This window comes from Gigantopelta aegis, chromosome 14 (assembly GCF_016097555.1).
Source record: "Gigantopelta aegis isolate Gae_Host chromosome 14, Gae_host_genome, whole genome shotgun sequence".
NCBI lineage: Eukaryota > Metazoa > Mollusca > Gastropoda > Neomphalida > Peltospiridae > Gigantopelta > Gigantopelta aegis.
The window spans coordinates 42332775-42356245 of record NC_054712.1 but is presented as its reverse complement, the minus strand read 5'-3'; the positions used below and the strand labels follow the sequence as shown (position 1 = coordinate 42356245).

Below are 23471 nucleotides of genomic sequence, written 5' to 3'. Positions count from 1 at the left end.
AGAATAGCCCATGAAGTGGCGACAGCGAGTTTCCTCACTCAATATCTGTGTGGTCCTTAACCATATGTCTGACGCCATATAACCGTAAATAAAATGTGTTGAGTGCGTCGTAGCTGTACCTTTTTGTCCAAAGTTAGGTTTATGATATTCTGTGAAAATGGTCCCAGGCCTTTAGAAACCGGAGGGTGGGGGAGTGGGTTATAATAAAGATACAAATACATATGTATGGCTTGTGCCACCCACCACCACCACCACCACTAAAGGTTGGGATCCACTCATTCGAGATTATGCCCACACACACACACACACCCACCCAACCCCAACTCCAGGTATCGTTTCCACGGACCTGGCTAACCAGTGCGTATACAAGTTTACCGGGCACTGGTGTTCTGGTCCTGGGTGGTGTTCGTTTAATACTAGTTGGAACCACAGGCGTATAGGGTCCCATTTTTGTAGGGGTGGGGGTGGGTGGGTGGGTGCGGGCAGCCTGGTTTTTTCCTGAATTAAACGAAAATGTCCGAATCTGAATAACAACATTTGTTCATTTTGGCATTACTACCAAACAGTTATACAAGTCAGGCAGTGAAAATTCAAAAGTGCCCTTCAAAACAATATGTCATCCATACTAAAAGTGTTGTGGCATCATAGTGTAACACTCCTAGGGTGGATGTCACTAAAAATGAGTATATAGGTTTGCAAACGAATCACTACGCATTTCTACCTGAATTACAACTAATTTTGAGGGCAGAATGTTGGAAAAAAACACACAAAAAAAGTCTCAGGTTAGTACATTTTACCAGAATAACTTTATAATGTTTGACCTAATTTGAGGTTTCTCTCTAGCACAAGGGTGACAGTTGCCCCCCTTCCCCCGTCTCGTACGCTTATGGTTAGAACGAGCAGGCCCATAGCATGAACATGTTCCGGTTAAATACGTAGTTGCTGACGGGTTTCTTCCTGTAGTGTGTATTAGTATTATGTGCTTCTCTTTTATCAAGGAACTCGAAAGGAAGGAAATGTTTTATTTAACAACGCACTCAGCACATTTTAATTACGGTTATATGGTGTCGGACATATGGTTAAGGACCACACAGATATATAGAGAGGAAACCTGCTGTCGCCACTTCATGGGCTTCTCTTTTCGATTAGCAGCAATGGATCTTTTATATGCACGATCCCACAGGATAACACATACCACGGCCTTTTATATACCAGTCGTGGTGCACTGGCTGGAGCGAGAAATAGCCTAACGGGCCCACTGACGGGGATCGATCCCAAACCGACCGCGCATCAAGCGAACGCTTTACCACTGGGCTATGTCCCGCCCCGGAACTCGAAAATGATCGATGTAAAGGTATGTATGTAACGTCAAACATAGGATTGTTGTTGTATTAGAGCGGGAATCTGACTACCGTACATTTGGTAGGCAGCGATTGCGCAGAATTTATATAAACTGGTGTCGGGCGGTTAGAGAGCATTGGTAACTGTCCAAATGTCCGTATAGCTCTCTTACCCATCAGAGTACTCGGGCTACTATTTATGGAAACTTAGCTCATCAAAACCTTACAATAAACCTCATTTGAATAAATGTTTAACTATTAAAATTTTCACAAAATCAGCTTGTTTGAAAATTACCCAGTGGTCGCGACCCACTTTTAACACAAGTGAAACCCGGTGCCGTGTTACAGCTCAACGGTTTGCACGGCTGGACCAATGGCATGACGTTAAATTGTATTGAAATGTAACGGAAATTGAATTCTATAGGCCTACATATACACACAAATGAGCTCCTTCCATTTAAACAGTTCTGTCCCTCACCCTCATCCCGTACGCTTTTAAATCATTCATTTCGATCCGATAACGTTAATATAAACTGTAACCGATTGTTGTGTGTCTGAGGTTTCATTTAGGTAATTAACAATTTTGTAGTTTCGAGTGGGCTGCCGACTTCCGAATAGATTTAACTTACATCGGGATCAGTCGAGGTTTTCCGACCGAACTGGCGTCATGAACAATTAGATGACGTCACACTTGGTAGCGACGTTTGTTTTGATACAAGTGAGCTGCAAGGGTGAGAGCAAATGTCTTCTTTAGAATATTCACAGCCTTTCCCGTCTTTACGAACTGACGACTTGATTGCGTCTCTCACGATTCAACGGCTGTCGGACTTCTCGCTACAGAGCAAACAACTGCGAGACGAAAACGTCGAGTTGAAGAACTGTCTTCGCGTGCTTCGTGAAAACACCGACGTGCCAGCCAGCAATTTGATCTCGTCGGTCATTGGATGGAATACTGGGGAAAAGGCGAAAGAAATTCCTGCTGGTAAATGTACTAATTGTGGGTTTTTTTCTCCCCACAACAAAATGAGTTGGTATTAGCGATGTTATAGCGAGAGTAATGGTTGAACAGGTACATAACCTTGGGGGGGGGGGGGGGGGGGGGGGGGGCACCGTATTGGGAGTACGCATACCCTCGCTTGAAACTTTAGAGTACCATGAAAATCCTTAATACTTTTTTATTACAATAAACCATCAACATTTAAATTAACGCAACTACTGTCCAGCGACAATTCAAAACAGCTAATTAAATTGTGTAAGTATTTGAAAACTGCTACCACGCATAGAACAGACAACATTGATACATGACATATGTTATTATTGTATATTATTGCTATGCATGCATTACCCATTTACTATAGAATTTTATCGGTTGTAACCCGATGCTACATACCATTCCCTGCAGTGTGCACATTATATTAATTTATGTATAAATATGTATGTATACCTACAAAATGTATATTTTTTGGCAAAAATAAAATGTGTGTTTATCTAATATTAAATGTGGATGTATAGATATAGAGAATACTACATGAGTGGCCAATAACCTTTAAAATATCACGGACCTTTAGACCCTTCTTTTTAACATAGCCGGGACACAAAATATAACTCTCAAAATCTGTGTGGTCCTTAACCATATGTCTGACGCCATATAACCGTAAATAAAATGTGTTGAGTGCGTCGTTAAATAAAACATATTTCTTTCTGGAACCTACCGAGAGTTCGGTTTCACTCTTTGACTGCATCTTTCGATTCTTTGTATGCGTCATTAAACCCATCTTCATAAATCAAGGCTAATATTCGTTCCTTGTATTCAGCCTTGATACATGTCAAGAAATCGTGCCACAAAATGCTAAAATTTCATTGGATGCGATGAGATCTGATTGCAACGAATCGCAACGCTCCTTATAGATTCCCTTGTTATTGTAAACAAAGATGGCAGCGTCAGCGTCCGGCGGTTAATTTTTGATATGGCCTCAGATTACAGTTATCTTCCCATTTGGTTGTCCAAAATCCGGAAGTTTCACCGCGCAAGTAGTCTGCTGTTTGACTGTGATTATTTCATGGCAGACAGCTATGAAGTGGCAACTGTTTGACTGAAGTGACAGGGGATAGCATGTAGTTTGTAAACATGTGTAACTTGCTGACATTGAAGACTTGTTTGTGGTAATTCCGGCCCATGCAAAAGTAGTGCTTTTTGTGTAAAATGGGTGTACTCCGGCCTGGTTTAGAGGGTGTGTCTGTTTAAACCAATATGCTGGGAGAAAGAGCTGGACAACAGGGGTTGTCCTTTTCAGGGTATGTGTCCCCCATGCAGGCAAAGGTACATACAAAACTTCACGGGCCTGCTGATATTAATAAAAATGTTATAGCCACTAAGGCTATATAGAAACATATAGCGAAATTAATTGTGGTCTGAGGCCATATTGCTTTCAAGATTGTCACATGTTACCGATGCTGTGATTGGTCAGCGATGTCATCGTGTAAGGGACATAATCGGTGTTACAAATTTTCTTCCAATAGAGGGCGCTAGTAGTGGATATCAGTAATCTTGACTACATGTATCAAGGCTGAATACGAGGAACAATTATTAGCCTTGATTTATGAAGATGCATTAAACCATGCATGGTTTACGCTTCGGTACTGGTCTTAGAAATAGTGTATCTGTTATATCTTTCAAGATGGAAGTGAACAAAGGCAAGGGGTCATTGGCATTAGTAATGGCAGATTGTTACAAACAAGTGCAGGCATAGATTCTGAAATTGATGCCAATTTCCCTTTGCCAGCCTCCATTTATTTAACCCTTTTAAGTAATATGAACCCGTCATTCTCCAAAATAATTGGAACGTGGTCACTGTCACAAGGGTCTGGACCAACTTTCCAGGAGAAATCAAGAAAAAGTTATGGACTACAAAGGGTTTAATCAATAGATGTGAACGAGCCACTTGCAGGACGAAAGTATGTATGAAAGAAAGAAAGAAATGGTTTATTTAACGACGCACTCAACACATTTTATTTACGGTTATATGGCGTCGGACATATGGTTAAGGACCACACAAGTATTGAGGGAGGAAACCCGCTGTCGCCATTTCATGGGCTACTCTTTTCGATTAGCAGCAAGGGATCTTTTATATCCACCATCCCATAGACAGCAAAGCACATACCATGGCCTTTGATATACCAGTCGTGGTGCACTGGCTGGAGCGAGAAATAGCCTAATGGGCCCACTGACAGGGATCGATCCCAAACTGACCGCGCATAAAGCGAACGCTGTTACCACTGGGCTACGTCTCGCCCCTTCTTTTTCAGAATTAAGTCTCCTAATTGTTTACCTCCATTATTTATATCGTCGCATTCCCAAAACGTGTGGTGATCACACGTGTAATGCACATTGTTTACCGACTTGAATACACATGTGCTGGAGATGAGTTTAAATTGTGGATAACGGTTTTGTGTTTCAGATTTTAAAAACTTAATCTTTTGCTTATGATATAAGTCAAGATAAACTGACATTTTCTTTCTTCTTTTTTTTTTTTTTTTTCTCTTTGTTTTTTTCTCACCCAATCTGCTGAAACTGACGAATACAAAGAAATTTTACGAGGTCCTGAACTAGAGCGTTCCAACCTCAGCCCAGTACCTTACCCGCCCATTCAGTTTCAAAACCTGCCAAAGTCATATTCTCCGTCGTCATCGCAACGGAACATGTCAGCTTATCCAAGGTCAGACGACAGGTATCAGGTATTGGGACCTCCAGAGTATGTAGCATGGCCCGTGAACGGATCGGACTTCGGCGGCTCAGAAAGGTCTTTGAGTAAACTGAGTTCGGTGCCCGTCTGTGGACACTGTAATCAGGAGCCGGAGAGTCCGGGAAAGACGCCAAGCTACCTGGTGCCACCCGATGCGTTCTCGGACACGGCCTCCAAGATCTCGTCGACGAGGTCTTCAGGTCGAGCTGGTCCGAAAATGACATCGACGCCAAAATCAGGTACACTTCAGCTACTGTCGCAAATTTCTTTAAAAGCACAAACCGGCCTCGGTGGTGTCGTGATTCCGCCATCGGAAATAAGGTACTGGGTTCGCAGCCAGGAGGGTGTAGTGGTCTTACACCAACCCATCACTTTGGGTAGGTGTAAGACCACTATTAGTCCGGGAGCCCAGAGAGGTTTAATTAGCATTGCGAGTACAAAAGGTCTCCTGGAATATGTAGGTGTGGGCTGTGGGACCCCCAATCGGCCATTCTTAAGTGTCATCTCCTGTACCAATCCGAGGGGCCGCCCCTCAAAATACCCCAAATTTTAAGTTTAATTAGCATGGTTGAGTACACCAATCAAACCTACACCAAAATGTTCTCTGTTGATGTACTAATTAAGTTCCACCATTATTAAGTGTCAGCTCCTGTACTTAGTCCACTTAAGAACGCCCCTAATTAGCACTAATTAGAAGTTTAATTAGCATGGTTGAGTACATCAACGAAACTGATGCCAAAATATTCTTTAGGGTACCCTGACTAAGGATCAGTGATTCTTAAGTGTCAAAACCTGTACCGAATCCACTTAAGAACGGGTCAAAGGTCATAATCCACCCAATTTCAGGTTAAATAGCACGATCGAGTACATCGACGAAACTAACGTTAAAATTTTCTCTGTTGATGTACTAATTAAGATCTACCATTCTTAAGTGTCATCTCCTGTACTTAGTCCACTTAAGAACGCCCCTAATTAGCACTAATTAGAAGTTTAATTAGCATGGTTGAGTACATCAACGAAACTGATGCCAAAATATTCTTTAGGGTATCCTGACTAAGGATCAGTGATTCTTAAGTGTCAAAACCTGTACTGAATCCACTTAAGAACGGGTCAAAGGTCAAAATCCATCCAATTTCAGGTTTAATTAGCACGATCGAGTACATCAACGAAACTAATGTTAAAATTTTCTCTGTTGATGTACAAATTAAGATCCTCCACCATTCTTAAGTGTCAACTCCTGTACTTAATCCACTTAAGACTGCCACTAATTAGCGCTAATTAGAAGATTAATTAGCATGACTGAGTACATCAACGAAACTGATGCCAAAATATTCCTTAGGGTACCCCCACTAAGGATCAATGATTTTTAAATATCAACCCCTGTACTGAATTCACTTAAGGTCAAAGGTAACAATTTGCCCAATATTAGGTTTATTAGCATTCACGAGTACATATGTCCTCTGTTGGTATGATAAACAAGACCCACGATTCTTAATGTCAACTCCTGTAGTTAGTCCACTTTAAATGCAATGAATGTGAAATGAAAATGTATGATTAATATAACTAAATAGTTTTCTATTTGATTGTAATATTATATGAATATGATGATATGACTATTTCCACATTTGAACAATGAAAGATTACATTTACTTGATCTACTCATTGTCTTTAATTCTCAATGTGAGTGTTATAGCAGTGATACTTTTTGCATGAATGAGAGTAACTGTTGTAATAGTTATACATACGTTGATCCATTGTTTTTATCAGTGTCTGGTGAAATTCTGAATGTACTATTAGTTAACAATGAAAAGTCTGGTATACCAAACTTAAGATACAAGCTAGTTCACAGGGTCCATAGGTGATAGTTCTGGGCGATGTAATGGCCACTCATTTGAATAATAAATTTTGGTGAATTCTGTCCAAGTTGCGAGCCACATGATATACTTTCGATTCCACGCCATAACACATGACATAAAAATTGGATTTCTCCAAAACTACAGCATGAATAAAGAATGTGAGTATGTGATTACTATAAATGCAGTCGAACTCCAGGACTAGATCAAAACAGAAAGTGCGTACCTAAATCTAAACTAAGTTATTAATGTGATCAAAATTCAACTCACGGTTCATTTTTTTTATTAGTCACCAGACAGAAAGAAAATTATTGATCAAAACAGAACTTGAGTTCCAGTCTGGTTCCATTTCATTGCCTGCCTAAACAACTTTCACCTTCCTTAATCTTCATCCTCAGAAAGGACTGCCTCATCTTCAGATGATACTGTCATGTCTTCCTCTTCAATGCTCTCATCACCAACGATCCCGTTTTCATCTGGATGAGGGTTTCTGGCAGTTGTGTTTTTTCATGGAATATTGGTTGATAATATCCATTGTAAAAATCCCAACCATTTGATGCAGTTGGATGTTGTTGGATATCAGTGAGATCGGCATTCACCCACATTTGTGCAACAAAGGATGCATGTTTCATATGAACCTTTACCTCTGCCTCACATGGTGGAATGGCACTAGTATTTATGCCCTTCAGCTTCTCCAACGGATTCTTTGTCGTTAACTTTGGTCCATAACCCTTTTCAAATATCTTGTATCGAAAGGTATTGAGTGTTGTCTTGCTTGTATCCTTTGCTTCATAGATGCTAGCGGTAAATGTTTGCAGGGTATTTTGTGTGATATGACTGCTTCAATTGCCATATCTTCAAATGCTTTTTGTATCTTTGTATTATTTTCCAAATTAGCAGATGGTCTCAACTTTCCCTTGCGAACAAATGGTCCAGTGTAGTCACTACCAGTGAATGCATGGAATCCTGGTAGTGCTGCACATATCTTAGGGCCAAGTATCAAACTCAAACTTTCTGCAGTGATACAGCATGATGACTGCTTTGTCAGTACCTGACGCACGGATGACTATGTCTCCTTTTACCTCAGTCTGGTGAGTGTCATCAACTGCTTTTGCATGAAGGCATATCTTGGCATCCGCCTCCTCGTCGTTATTTCTAAGGTCATCAACCACATCACACTTGAGAACTCCATCTACAACTTTGAAATGATGGCATTCCCCTGGAATATCAAGGTAAAGCTGGCGGCTTCTAATTATTTGTGCATATTGCTGGTCCTGCCACTCCCTTGCCAGGAACTGTGAAAGTTGGGTTTTGAATGATCAAAAACTTTCTGTTATCTGCTCCTCTTCTGCCTCACTCCATATCTTTCAAAGATGGCTGTGGGTAGTTGTCAAAGACGAGGTGAATTTGAATGATAGACAATGCCATTGTTTGAATCAGAATGTTTCTTGCAAGTCCTCTGTAAGTTGACGGTAGACAGTGAGGTAATGTATGAAGGAGAAATTGGCCGTCTACAATGCATACACGTGTGAATTCGGGGTGGCCTTTTCCATCTTTCACCTCTGATTCCAATAAATGGAAGGGAGCGCTTTTTTCGGTTTTTGCCATTTTTCCATCTGTGCTGCACATTGACAATGGTACAGGTGTGAGTGAATATTCAAATATGAATGGCAAGTCCAGAGTCCGTTTGGTTGCTAGTAACACCAGGTGAACCATAAGATATCTTGTACTCTTAAGTTCAGCTATTCTGTGGTCTTTAGCTCTTTGATTCTTCACACAATCATTTGTAAAGGACTTTATCTTCTCTTCAAATCTGTTGAGATCACTAATGCAGAACTGTAGGAATTCTCGATGGTGTGACTGTCCATTTTCTGGAACGCTGAGCAGACTTTCCCGAATCTTGTCACTGGCAGCCTTCCCTGTGCTTATGTTGAGCAGATAACAGGGAGTTTTTGATAACTGGACCCGAACAAAGGAGACCACAGGTCAATAGTCATGCCTTGAAATCGAGATCATTCAAAACCCAACTACCACAGTTCCTGGTCAAGTTGTAGATGGAGTTCTCAAGTGGGAAGTGGTCGATGACCTTAGACATAACTACAAGGAGGCGGATACCAAGATATGCCTTCATGCAAAAGCAGTTGATAACACTCACAAGACTGGTGTAAAAGGAGATACTGACATAGCAGTCATCATGCTGTATGACTGCAGAACGTTTGAGTCGCCACTGTGGATTGATGTTGGTACAGCTGCCAAAAATAACCACAGATATACCAATATAATCACTATTTACCAGATACTTGGCCCTCAGATATGTGCAGCACTACCAGGATTCCATGCATTCACCGGTAGTGACTACACTGGATCATTTGTTCGCAAGGGAAAGTTGAGACTATCTGCTAAGCTGGAAAGGAATACCGAGGTACAAAAAGCATTTGAAGATATGGCGATTGATGCAGAACTCAGTCATATCATACAAAATATCCTGCAAACATTTACCGCTAGCATCTATGGAACAAAGGATACAAGCAAAACAACACTCAATGCCTTTTGATACAAGATATCAAAGTCAACGACAAAAAATCCGTTGGAGAAGCTGAAGGCCATAATTGCAAGTGCCATTCCACCATGTGAAGCAGAGCTAACCATGCATATCAAACATGCATCCTTTGTTTCACAAATGTGGGTGAATGCCGACCTCACTGATACAACTGCCAGAAACCCTCATTCCAGATGAAAACGGGATTGTTGATGATGAGAGCATCGAAGAGGATAACATGACAGTATTATCTGATGATGAGGTAGTCCTTTTTGAGGATGAAGATTAAGGAAGGTGAAAGTTGTTTAGGCAGGCAATGAAATGGAACCAGACTGGAACTTAAGTTCTGTTTTGATCAATAATTTTCTTAATGTCTGGTGACTAATCAGAAAAATGAACCTTGAGTTGAATTTTGATCACATCAATAACTTAGTTTAGATTTAGGGACACACTTTTCGTTTTGACCTAGTCGTGGAGTTTGACTGCATTTAGTATAATCATATACTCACATTCTTTATTCATGCTGTGGTTTTGGAGAAATCCCATTTTTATTTCATGTGTTTTGGCACAGAATCGAAAGTATATCGTGTGGCTTGCAGCTTGGACAGAATTCTGCAAAATTGATTATTCAAATGAGTGGCCATTACATCACCCAGAACCATCACGTATGGACCCTGTGAACTAGCTTGTGAAAACAATGCAACAAGTACGTATAACTATCACAACAGTTCATACAAAAAGTATCACTGCTATAACGCTCACACTGAGAATTAAAGGCAATGAGACGATCAAGTAAATGTAATCTTTCATTGTTCAAATGTGGAAATAGTCACATCATCATATTCATATAATATTACAATCAAATAGAAAATTATTTAGTTATATTAATCATACATTTTCATTTCACGCTCATTGCGTTTAAAGTGGACCAACTACAGGAGTTGACATTAAGAATGACGGATCTTGTTTACCATACCAACAGAGAACATATTAATGTTTTGATGTACTCGTGAATGCTAATAAACCTAATATTGGGCAAATTATTACCTTTGACCTTAAGTGAATTCAGTACAGGTGTTGATATTTAAAAATCATTGATCCTTAGTGGGGGTACCCTAAGGAATATTTTGGCATCAGTTTCGTTGATGTACTCAGTCATGCTAATTAATCTTCTAATTAGCGCTAATTAGTGGCAGTCTTAAGTGGATTAAGTACAGAAGTTGACACTTAAGAATGGTGGAGGATCTTAATTTATACATCAACAGAGAAAATTTTAACGTTAGTTTCGTTGATGTACTCGATCGTGCTAATTAAACCTGAAATTGGATGGATTTTGACCTTTGACCCGTTCTTAAGTGGATTCAGTACAGGTTTTGACACTTAAGAATCACTGATCCTTAGTCAGGGTACCCTAAAGAATATTTTGGCATCAGTTTCGTTGATGTACTCAACCATGCTAATTAAACTTCTAATTAGTGCTAATTAGGGACGTTCTTAAGTGGACTAAGTACAGGAGATGACACTTAAGAATGGTAGATCTTAATTAGTATATCAACAGAGAAAATCTTAACATTAGTTTCGTTGATGTACTCAATCGTGCTAATTAACCTGAAATTGGGTGGATTGTGACCTTTGACCCGTTCTTAAGTGGATTCGGTACAGGTTTTGACACTTAAGAATCACTGATCCTTAGTCAGGGTACCCTAAAGAATATTTTGGCACCAGTTTCGTAGATGTACTCAACCATGCTAATTAAACTTCTAATTAGTGCTAATTAGAGGCGTTCTTAAGTGGACTAAGTACAGGAGATGACACTTAAGAATGGTGGATCTTAATTAGTACATCAACAGAGAACATTTTGGTGTAGGTTTGATAGGTGTACTCAACCATGCTAATTAAACTTAAAATGTGGGGTATTTTGAGGGGCGGCCCCTCGGATTGGTACAGGAGATGACACTTAAGAATGACCGTTTGGGGGTCCCACAGCCCACACCTACATATTCCAGGCCTCAGACCTTTTGTACTCGCAATGCTAATTAAACCTCTCTGGGCTCCTGGTTTATATACCCTCCGGGCTGCGAACCCAGTACCTACCAGCCTCATGTAGGATAGGCTTAACCACGAAACCACTAACAACTAACCCACTGTCCTGGACAGACAGCCCAGATAGCTGAGGTGTGTGCCAAGGACAGCGTGTTTTAACCGTAATTGTATATAAGCACGAAAATAAGTTAAAATGAAATAAAAACATAAATGCGTAAAAAAATTAAGTTTTACTATTATGTTATTAAATGTGTTTTTTCATATTGGTCTTGTTATAGGTCCAGTGGGGCAGTTATACTGGCCCTCTGGCTGCTATATTGATCTGAGACAACGCGGGAGGGTCTTTCCGATGTCACTCAACAAAAAACACACCGGAAGTAAAAAAAAAAAAAAAATATGAGCCCATGGGCAAATACAAGTTACATCTCGATTATGATGTGTATGATGCAGACCGTTTGCAACGTATTACGGCTTGTTTATTAAAGGGATACTAAACTAAAACATGAGCCTTATGTGTTGGAAAGATGCATACCCGGACCACCAACACATACTGACACTTTAACAAATGAAAAACGCGCAATTTTAGTGTTAATAATTTTTAAAAAACGTGATTATTCCTGCTAACTGGGAGAAGTCATTTTCATTTCTTTTCGAGACGTCCGGTACTCTAGCTTGGGGGCGAAGTGACGTCAGCTCTGACCAACTCCTGTACGCACAGTGTAAAAGAAAGCAGTAATTTACGACAAAACGCTTCTCTTTGATCAACCTGACTTGTAAAACAACATAAATGACGTGATAATATAATAAACTATTTAACTAAATATATTTCAAGTTGCATTAACGGAACGAAATGGGTTATAGTATTTTGCTGTTAAATAATCCAAAGGAACTTTGGGGATCTATCTACCGCTATTTTGACTTTGGGGATCTATCTACCGCTATTTTGACGTTGGAGACCTGTCTACTGCTATTTTGACTTTGTGGATCCATCTACCGCTATTTTGACTTTGGAGATCTATCTACCGCTATTTTAACTTTGGGGATCTATCTACCGCTATTTTGACTTTGGGGATCTATCTACCGCTATTTTGACGTTGGAGACCTGTGTACTGCTATTTTGACTTTGGAGATCCATCTACCGCTATTTTGACTTTGGAGATCTATCTACCGCTATTTTGACTTTGGAGATCTACCGCTAGTTTCGCTATTTGTGGATAGATCTACTGCTATGTTCGCTATTTGTGGATAGATTTACCTCTATTTCGGCTGTGGTTTTCACGATATCTTAGACATGACATTTCGCAACATATTTTCTGACCAGTTGAAATGTGTTATTAATTTAAACGAACATTCCTGACTTTGCTGCATTGTAAGATGTTTCCGACTAATAAAATATTTCTACGATTAAACTTACATATTAAATATATTTTCTTGTTTAGTATATCAGTGTCAGTATTTCCAATGTGTTTCTGGTCGTTTCAATATTTGTAAGAAGCCCAAACTGGATTTTGTCTTCATATACTTTCGTACGTACGAAAAAAGTATATTTTAGGAAATAAAATGAAATTTAACGTAGTACAAATATTAGAACGATCAGAAACACGTTTAATATACAGCCACTAATGTTTTATTCAGAAAAAATATATTTGATATGTAAATACAATCGTTAAAAAGTCTCTGTTAGTCAATAACATCTTAAAAATTGCAGCAAACTCGGAAATGTCCCTTTAAGGAATACTTGTTTTTAAGGACACCGTTCTCCGAAGCGGTCGAAAGATGGATCCAAAGAGCGCCGATCGAAGAGCCCCAAGGAAGGCAAGACTGGCCGAACAAAGTCGGCAAAAGCCAGCGGCAAAGCCAAGAAATCTCGATCGCCGTCGCCAGCTTCCCGCGGCAGCAAAAACAAAAAAAAAGGAAGCGAGAGATCGTCACGTTCAATTTCTCGTACAAATTCTCGTGAGTTGTATCTTTATTTTTGATAAGCACCCCCCACCCCCCCCCCCCCCCCCCCCCCCCCCAAAAAAAAAAAAAAAACAACAACAACAACAAAACCCCGGACGTTTTCCACGGTCCCTCTTTAAAGATCAGTACAGAACCAGTCTAAACCGAATATCTCTTAAAACCGGACTGTTACTACAAAATTATTTTAAAAATAGTTTGTTTTGTTTAACGATACCACTTGAGCACATTGATTAATTAATCATCGGCTACTGGATGTCAAACATTTGGTAATTTATTATGACTCGTTATCAGAGGAAACCCGCTACATTTTTCCATTAGCAGCAAGGGATCTTTTATATGCAGTTTTCCACAGACAGAAAGACACATATCACGGTCATTGATCCACCGAGGTGGTGCGATCCTGCGACGCAAACATCTCTGGCAAGCGCTCAAGCAACTGACCTTAATTTTGTGTCCGAGTTGGAGGATATTTACTCTGTGTGTGTGTGTGTGTGTGTATGCGTGTGAGTGTGTACGTGCGTGCGTGTCTTTGTCGTATTAACGAAAAGATTTCTTTGTCTGTGTGTTATATGTTAGTGACGTGTTTTTTTGTTGTTTTTTTTAAACACACACACACACACACACACACACACAAACAAACACACAAACACACACACACATACAAACAAACACACACACACACAAACAAACACACACACACAAACAAACAAACAAACAAACACACACACACAAAGTAAATCTCCAAATCGGACACTAAATGACCCTAGTAAAAGTCATGGGGCGGGATTAAGGTCAGTTGCTTGAGCGCTCGCCAGAGATGTTAGCGACACACACACACACACACACACACACACACACACGAAACAAACAACAAATAAACAAACAAAAACCCATCTGTACACATTATTAATATTTTTTTCAGCTTTGTCTTCTGACAGGCAGGGTTCGAAAGAGGTCCTTCCAGGACGTAAGTACCAGGGGCGTCACTAGCGGGGCAGAGGGCAGAGGGCAGAATATCCAGTTGCGTCCCACCTTCGAGATCAAATTAAAAAGCTAGTGTTCTAATAAACAAGTAACTACACTGTATGGTTACTCGGTTACTGCGAGAGTGGACTTGCGCCGATTTTTGGTACGGCGTTTTGCTTTATTTTTTTTATACAGAGTTTTGACATGTTTACCGATGAGCGTCAAATTGAAAACAGGGTGCGGAGAAGAAGACACAAAAAAGAGAGAGAAAAGCAAAAACTCGTATTAAGTTAATAATTAACAATAAGGTCTAAAAGCAAACAAATGTCATAAACTTAAAAAATAGCATAGAGTTTAACATAATATATATATTGTTTTATTCCTGGAGTGAGAACGACGGTTGTAAAATAATTCCCAAAGGAGTTCCATAAATTTTGTGTGTCACTTTGCCAACTATGATTATTTATTTATTACTTACAAACTGTAATGTATAACAAAAGTTAAGTATGGTTGTAATGTCTACTGAATGGATGTTAATATCATCTAGTTTATGAAAACATCGATTTATTTGCACAGTAAAGTGTTCCCACCAGGTACCATTCATTTATTTGTGCATTGTTTATATTTTCGTTAAAGGCATACTGTCACGGATTTTAGGACCTTATTTCTCTAAAAATGGATAATAAATAAAAAATTACATTAATCGTTGGAAACCAAATGTAGCTATCGCATCACATTAACTTAACCATGATGGAGTGAAATCCATGTCATCCCTCTGGGCAATTTTAGTTTTTGAATTATGGACCATTGCCATAATTCAATTATTTTTACAAAATGTCATTAATAAATGGAGTATGTTGGTTATGAAGATGGTTGGATAAAGTACATTTAGGGACAAAGCAAATTATTTTTGTTCAGATAATAATTTGTTAGACTATTAAATAGGTCCGTAATCTGTGACAGTATGCCTTTAATACAAGTTTGTGTCAAAGATACACCGGTGAAGTCAATTTCACTAACTGCGTCTGCTGTAAGCTCCAAAGCTGCTATACAGAATAACTACGTCCGTAGTGTACTGTACCAATACTGTTATGGTTTTGTCGTTCATAGTAAAATAGTAAATATCTACTCAAAAGAATTTAAGGGTCAAAAATGTATAACCAAATAAGTTTCAGAGTGTATTACATTGATGATGTAAACTACACCAAAAATTTAATTTATTGTTCCATATTTACAAAAAAAACACAAATAAACGTCACTGTATACAAGAAAGTCGCATGACATGCTGTCAAAGTTGAAGGTTGTCAAACATGGATTTTACACATTAGAACATTCGTTTAATAGTGTGTGAATCCACCCCTGGCGCGAATACACTCGACACATCGTTGCTTCATGCTGTTGATCAGACGTCTGAAGAACTCTTGGGGAATGGCCTGCCACTCTGCCATAAGAAGTTGACCCAGATCATGAAGGTTGGCCGGAGGGGCATGGTTATCCCGAACTCTCCTGCCTAATTCGTCCCAGGCCGACTCTATTGGGGCCAAGTCAGGCGAATATGCTGGCCAATCCATCCTGGCGATACCTTGTTGTCTGAGAAAGTCCGTTACCACCCTGGCGCGGTGGGGTCTGGCATTGTCATCCTGCAGAACTGCCCCGCCGCCAATCTGCTGAAGGCCTGGGAGAACCAACGGCCGGATAATCTCATTCAGATAGCGGATTCCATTCAGATTGCCATCCACAACATAGAGGGTGGTCCTGTGGTGGATAGAGATGCCGCCCAACACCATGACGCTGCCACCACCGAACCGGTGACGTTGTCTAACGTTAACGTCAGCGAAGCGCTCCCCAGGACGTCTGTAGACACGAACCCGACCGTCGTTGAACTGGAGACTAAACCTGGACTCATCAGTGAACATCACTGAACACGTTGCCACCGCAGATGAAGTGTGCACCAGTGACGTCTGGCCGTTCTGTGACGTGGTAGGAGTGGTGGTCGAACAGCCTGGCGACGGCAGCGTAGATTATTGGCTCTCAGACGATTGCGTATGTTTGATCAGACACTCGAGTTCCAGTCGCAGTCCGCAGATTGTTACGTAATCGGCGTGCAGTGGTTGTGCGTTGACGTAGAGCCATATTGGTGATGTAGCGGTCCTCTCTATTTGTAGTGTTTCGGGGTCTTTCCGAACGTGGACGATTTCGAACAGAATTCGTTGCTTGGTACCGTTGCCACAGTCGGCCAACGACACTCTGACTGACACCAAGTCTCAGAGCAACATTTCTTTGCGTATTGCCATCCTGAAGCCAAGCAATAGCCCTTCCTCGATCTTCGATAGTCAGTTGACGTCGTACCATTGTCGAATTTGGAGTGTGCACCGTACACGAACGCAAACTCCAATTATACGGAAATTCAGCATTGGGAACATGGAACACACATGCAAAGCGTGCAAATGAAGCGCTTTGTGAAAAAGCAAGTTATGGGCACTTAGCAGACCTTTCGCTTTCGCCCTAATTTGCGTGCAAATGTAAGCATGTTTTCGCCATTAGAACTAGTCGACAGTGTCAATGACAGTCGATTTTAATTAATTTATGGGTTGCCTAGACCCACTTTCGTCAAAATGGAACAATACCATGCGTGACATTATGGTCTAGCTAATATAATTGACATTCAGAAAATAATGTCGAAAATATCATCTGACCCTTAAATTCTTTTGAGTAGTATATATTTGAGAACCCAAATAAAATCCTTCAAAAGCCACAGGAAATGAGCTAAAACAAAATGTTGAAGGGGACCAATATATAATGAAAATATGGGGTTGGGTGGTAAGCCGCCACACACCCCTCATGGCATTCGCACCTTTGGTACTCGTCTTTTCGGGCTAGGCGGTATGTATTATGATGTATAATTCGCTTATCTTACCGTCTAACAAGACCTATTAGACAGTTGATCGTTTTATCAAATTTAAATAAAGTAATTGCGTTTTCTTCTTCTAGTATATGAATCTAGCGGATCCTTTTGTGTACGTTTTCCATAGACATATGCATAGGTAATATTGACCCTACAGTACTAACAAAAAATTAATAATAATAAATAAATAAATAAATAAATACCGGTGTTACAAATTATAAACTGTAGAGGTGGAAACTAACTTCGGACAGTACACAAACTAACAACAAGGCTTGAATTTAATAATTTTTCACTGATTGCACAATTTTTAGGCTCCTTACGTAAAAAAAAATTAAAGTTAATTTTACTGCAAATAAATATGACTAAAAGGTTATTTTGCTGTATTTAGTCATATTTCAAATGCGCAAAATTGCAAGGGCAATAAAACTCAAAATACATATTTTTTTATACCAGTAATGCTGTGACAACTCCCGGGTCCCCCTCCAAATTTATGTAATGTTTCTGTAACAACCGCCCCCACCCACCCCACCGCGACGTGATTTTACCAACATTATAATGCATGTAATAATAATAATAATAATAATAATAAATGGTGAGTTCATGTTCCGACTGTTGATTATTTTATTTCAGCGTATTCGCAGTTATTTTTGTCATGAAATAATATTTTTTTAAATTATTTTATTATATAGTCAGTCCTCATTTGCCAAGTCCCCATACACGGCAGTGGTTTATTATAAAATTCTAAACTACATTATACGGTTGTCGTATATACAGCCTCATCACTACGAGTCTGTTTTGCCGTATTTTTTTTATGACTTTTCAGAAGAAGAGTTCTAAATTTTAAAAATGAAATCCCTCGATCGTAGTTCAATTAAAATGTTTTGGATCATACAATAGCTTGGTTTGGTATTCCAAATAAATGTAATTTCCATTTATAATCTATATTTAGAGAAATAAGGCCCACTAAATCCGTGATTGAGCGCCTTTAAGAACAGACAAACATGTATTTTATGACATTTCAAGGCAATATATTAACAATAAATGCCAACATATAATGTAAACACATATTTTTTATTACTGCAACGCTGAAATTGGGCAGGGCAGTAATACTTTGACGTGTATCTATTTTCACTTGCAATATTGAATGACACTGAATAAAATGATACTCTAAGCTGCCTTACACGATACTTTGCATAAAATCAAACAAATTAAATTTAATTGAATATCTGAGAGGTTTTCAATGATGAAATATGAAATTTACTTATATATACGATAAATATTCCCTGGATATCAACTGGAGAGCGTACGAAAACTCGGAAGGAAAACGCCATACCAAAAATAGTCCGAAGTGCATTCCCGTAGTAACCGACTAACCATACAGTGGAATAGTTCATTTCCAAAACGCGATTTATCCATTAACATCTGTTTGAGAAAAGCATGGTTTTATTGCAACATGACGTAGTACACCGTATATCATATAAAAACCAGTTTTAACAAATGTGTTCAATGGGCATACACAGGAGAGTAGGCTGCCCCCCCCCCCCGAAGCAAATGGTCCACTTTCAGAACTAAAACATACAGGTTTGTACATATGGAGTTTCTGGTGGTGCAAAAACAAAATAGAAAAGGTCCACTTGGTTCATATTCGACCCCCCCCCCCCCCCCCCCCCCAGGTCCAGTTCACGCTACGCCACTGATACATCATGGTTTGTCACAAACACCATCGTCGTAAAGGCTGGTATCCGCTTACGTCGTGGGATCGAATCATATCAGTGGACTGGGTAGGTGGATTTGTGTGTGTGTGTGGGGGGGGGGGTTGTCCTTTATTCATTTGAACTTATTTTCGTGCTTATATCCAATTAAGGTTCAAGCACGCTGTCCTGGACACACCTCAGCTATCTGTGCTGTCTGTGTTAGTGTGTTAGAGTGTTAGTTGTTAGTTGGTCAGTGGTTAGTGCGAGAGAAGAGGGTGTAGTGGTCTTACAACTACCCACTGAGCCCTTGAGAACTCGCTCTGGGTTGGAGCTGGTTTGTGTTGCCCTGTGTGCGGGATTCCTCCAAGACCCTGTGTCAAATATTACCAAATGTTTCACATCCAGTAGCCGACTATTAGCCGATCAATGTGCTCAAGTGATGTCGTGAGACAAAACAAGCTTTAGCGTTTTAGATCGTGTTTTCTCGTAAACTGTATCGTCGTCTTGTTGAGTCGTGTCCTTCAATGCTAACTGGCCATCGGTATACAGGCCGGTAGGTACTAGGTTCGGATCCCAGTCGAGGCATGGGATTTTTAATCCAGATACCCTGAGTGAGTGCTCCGCAAGGCTCAATGGTTAGGTGTAAACCACTTGCACCGACCAGTGATCCATAACTGGTTCATCAAAGGCCATGGTTTGTGCTATCCTGACTGTGGGAAGCGCAAATAAAAGACCCCTTGCTGCTAATCGGAAAGAGTAGCCCATGTAGTGGCGACAGCGGGTTTCCTCTCAAAATCTGTGTGGTCCTTAACTATATGTCTGACGCCATATAACCGTAAATAAAATGTGTTGATTGTGTCGTTAAATAAAATATTTCTTTCTTTGAATGCTAACTCTTGAAATTGGCGCATATCGCGTTGTGGATATTGAATTCTCCAAATGTTTGTTTTATCTATGTCGAGAACACCCTATCAAATCGTGATCAAATAAAACGTTATTCAGGGACCGCGTAACGAGGGGGAAGGGGGGTGGGACGAGTAGCGGGTGTCATGGTCCCTGCCTACGTTTCATATGCAACTTAACAGGTTCGGTATCTTTTGCCAATTTTGGCCCTCAGATTTCCATCTCCGGACTATCGCAGTAACTGCCCAAACCTACCCCCGCAAACTTTCAAATACACTCCGCGAATTATGTTGTAAATCGTGTTTGAATCACACTGACTCTGTTTCAGATGAGACTGACGGTCGGATGGCATCAAACGAACTATCTCCACGAAATTCAGGAGGGGTCTGTGATTCGTGTACAAGACATTCAGGAGGGACGACACCAGCATTTCATCCTATAAACAGCGTAGCCAGTGAGTGCTGAAAATCCCACGTGTGTGTGCCAATGTGTGTGTGTGTGTGTGTGTGTGTGTGTGTGTGTGCGTGCGCGCGTCTCTGTGTGTGAGTGTGTGCGCGCGTGTGTGTCTCTATCTCTCCTCTGTGTGTGCGTCTCTGTCTGTGTGTGTGTGTGTGTGTGTGTGTGTGTGTGTGTGTGTGTGTGTGTGTGTGTGACCCCACATTCAATAGCTGGCTTTAATAATGTCTGTTTCAGGAACTATCGGAATTATTTTTTTATTTTTTAATTGAAAAAGTGGAAGAAATTAGGGAATGGGAGGTAATTTACTGGGAGAAAATGTTGTTGTGGTGTTTTAATTTTGTTGTTGTTGTCGTCGTCGTTATATAGTAGTAGTAGTAGTAGTAGTAGTAGCAGTTGTTTTTCAATCGCTTGCTGTTTTACCACAGGCATCTGCTCGTCGTGTTCCGGGCAGCACATGAGCCTGTTACCCGGAAGTAGATCGTCTTCCCAGCACTACCCCATCATCGCGGTGGACTCGGAACTGGTAGACGACGGCGAGTCCTACCCACAGTCCTACAGAATCCTGGGCGAGATCGCCTTCCAACTGGAACGTCGCATCCTCGACTACGTCTTCTGCGGCGACAAGTCCAAACTGGTAGGATCGCGCGGCCGCAGACGTTTCTATGGTTACACTGTGAACAACATCCCAGTGATGATTTCGAAGGAGGCGGAGGGAGAGGATGGGGAGGTGGATCAGGATCGTGACCAGCAGATCCGTAGCCGACTGCAGCGAATCACCCAGACCCTGGCCTCCCTCGGTTACAACATGGACAAGCACAGCGTCGTGTCCCAGAAGATCATCAACAAGTACGGCCTGCTGGGAACCATCCCACACAGGAGCACCATGGACGCGTTCGGGATGAACGACGACGATACGCTGCGCTCGCTGGTGAAGAAGATCACGTGCGACGATGAGGAGAGGAAGAATATGATGATCCTGGTCGAGTGTCTGCTGCTGTTGGCACGACAGGACGGAAAACCCATACTGCTCTGGTAGCAACCAAGGGAAACAACTCAGCTGAAGAAAACGTCTGACAAACTCATTAATTGCTGCTCTGGTAGTAACCTATGGAAATAATCTAATAAAAACTAAAAAAAATTTATATAATAAAAAAAAAATAATAATAATAATAATTTTGAAAAAAAATTGTACAGTAATTCTTTGGTGGTAACCAAGGGAAATAATCAGAAAAGGACCGACTTAACCTTATTACATATATGTAAAAAAAAAAAAAAAAAAAAAAAAAAAAAAAAAAAAAAAAGGTTCTCTTACAATGCTTGGCATTATAGCAAAGCCATAATTATTGCTTGGGTAATATAGATAAAGAGGGATAACTTCCATTGTTGAAGAAAAAAGAAAGAAAAACTCAAGCCAAATGTGTTATAATAGAAGGTATTTATTGTATATATATATATATATATATATATATATATATATATATATATATATATATAAGGCTTATTGATAATCAAGAAAAATAAATGGTAGAAGACATCCAACTGTAAAGTACATTTTTGTTTTGTTCTAGAATAAAGAAAAATAAACTGATTTGATTTTTTTATAAAATGTCTTCTTATTGCTAAAATGTAGTACAATTTGTTAAATAATAACATAGACAGATATCATATTACCATATTTAAGAATATTAAACATGCATATTGACATTTTTGTTTGTTATTTTTTTATTTGAACGTCATGCAGGACCTGGTGTTCAATTTATTGAGATGCATATTTGATTAAGATGCATACGATTAAGTGTCTTGGCCGAGAATAGCAGATTACGACAACACAATACAATTTAATCGGTTGCTATGCATTTCTCGTTCCAACTGGTGTAACAAAGGCCGTGTACTATCCTGTCTATGGGGTGGTGAATTTTTTTTATAAAAGATCCCTTGCTGCTAATCGAAAAAGAGTAGCCCATGAAGTAACGACAGCGGGTTTCCTCTATCTTTATATCTGTGTGGTCCTTAACTATATGTCTGACGCCATAGAACCGTAAATAAAATGTGTTGAGTGCATCGTTAAAAAAACATTTCTTTCTTTCGGTCGCCATCCATAGACCAAACATATAGCAGTAACACAGAATAATGGAATGACTTATCTAACTACACGGGGATAAGATTGTGTCAAATAATATAGACTCACGGAAATAGAAGTTTATATTAAAAAAAAGTGAAATGGTAACTTTTTTTTTACCCCCCCCCCCCCCCCAAATTTTCCCAAAAATGGAGTAGGGAAGGAAATGTTTTATTTAACGACGCACTATACACATTTTATTTACGGTTATATGGCGTCAGACATGTGATTAAGGACTACACCGATATAGAGGGAGGAAACCCGCTGTCGCCACTTCATGGGCTACTCTTTTTCGATTAGCAGCAAGGTATCTTATATATGCACCATTCCACAGACAGGATAGTACATACCACGGCCTTTGTTACACCAGTTGTGGAGCACTGGCTATAACGAGAAATAGCCCAATGGGGCCACAGACGGGGATCGATCCTAAGCCGACCGCGCATCAAGCGAGCGCTTCACCACTGGAGTTTATCAGTATTAATATCAGCAGTCCCATGGATTTTTTTTATGTACCTTTGCCTGCCTGAGGGCAACATATCCTAAAAAGGACAACAGGGCAACCCACTAAACCTGGCCCGAGTACACCCATTTTACACAAAAGAACTACTTTTGCATGGGCCGAAATTACCATAAGATTAAGTCTTCAATGTCAATAAGTTACGTTTGTAAACTACATGCCCCCCCCCCCCCCCCCGTCAACTTCAAAGCTGTTTGCCATGAAATAATTCATAATAGTCGTTCATTTTTCATTTTAACTCATTTTCGTGCTTGTATCTAATTAAGATTCAAGCACGCTGTCCTGAGCACACACCTCAGCTATCTGGACTGTCTGTCCAGGACAGCGGGTTAGTGGTTAGTGAGAGAGAAGAGAGTGTAGCGGTTATACACCTACCCATTGAGTCATTAAAACTCTCTCTGGGTGGATGCCGGTATCGGGCTGCG

At 40.2% G+C, this 23471-nt stretch overlaps 1 protein-coding gene across 1 annotated transcript; it reads left to right on the top strand.

The window, feature by feature from the left end:
• Window positions 1-2018: 2018 nt before the first annotated feature.
• LOC121388854 lies at window positions 2019-21902 on the top strand. The gene is made up of 6 exons (XM_041520371.1): window positions 2019-2322; window positions 4927-5322; window positions 13268-13474; window positions 14403-14447; window positions 20277-20402; window positions 20833-21902. Exons 1-6 carry the CDS (start codon window positions 2082-2084, stop codon window positions 21441-21443), a joined length of 1626 nt encoding a protein of 541 aa, XP_041376305.1. The 5' UTR covers window positions 2019-2081; the 3' UTR covers window positions 21444-21902.
• Window positions 21903-23471: the final 1569 nt, after the last annotated feature.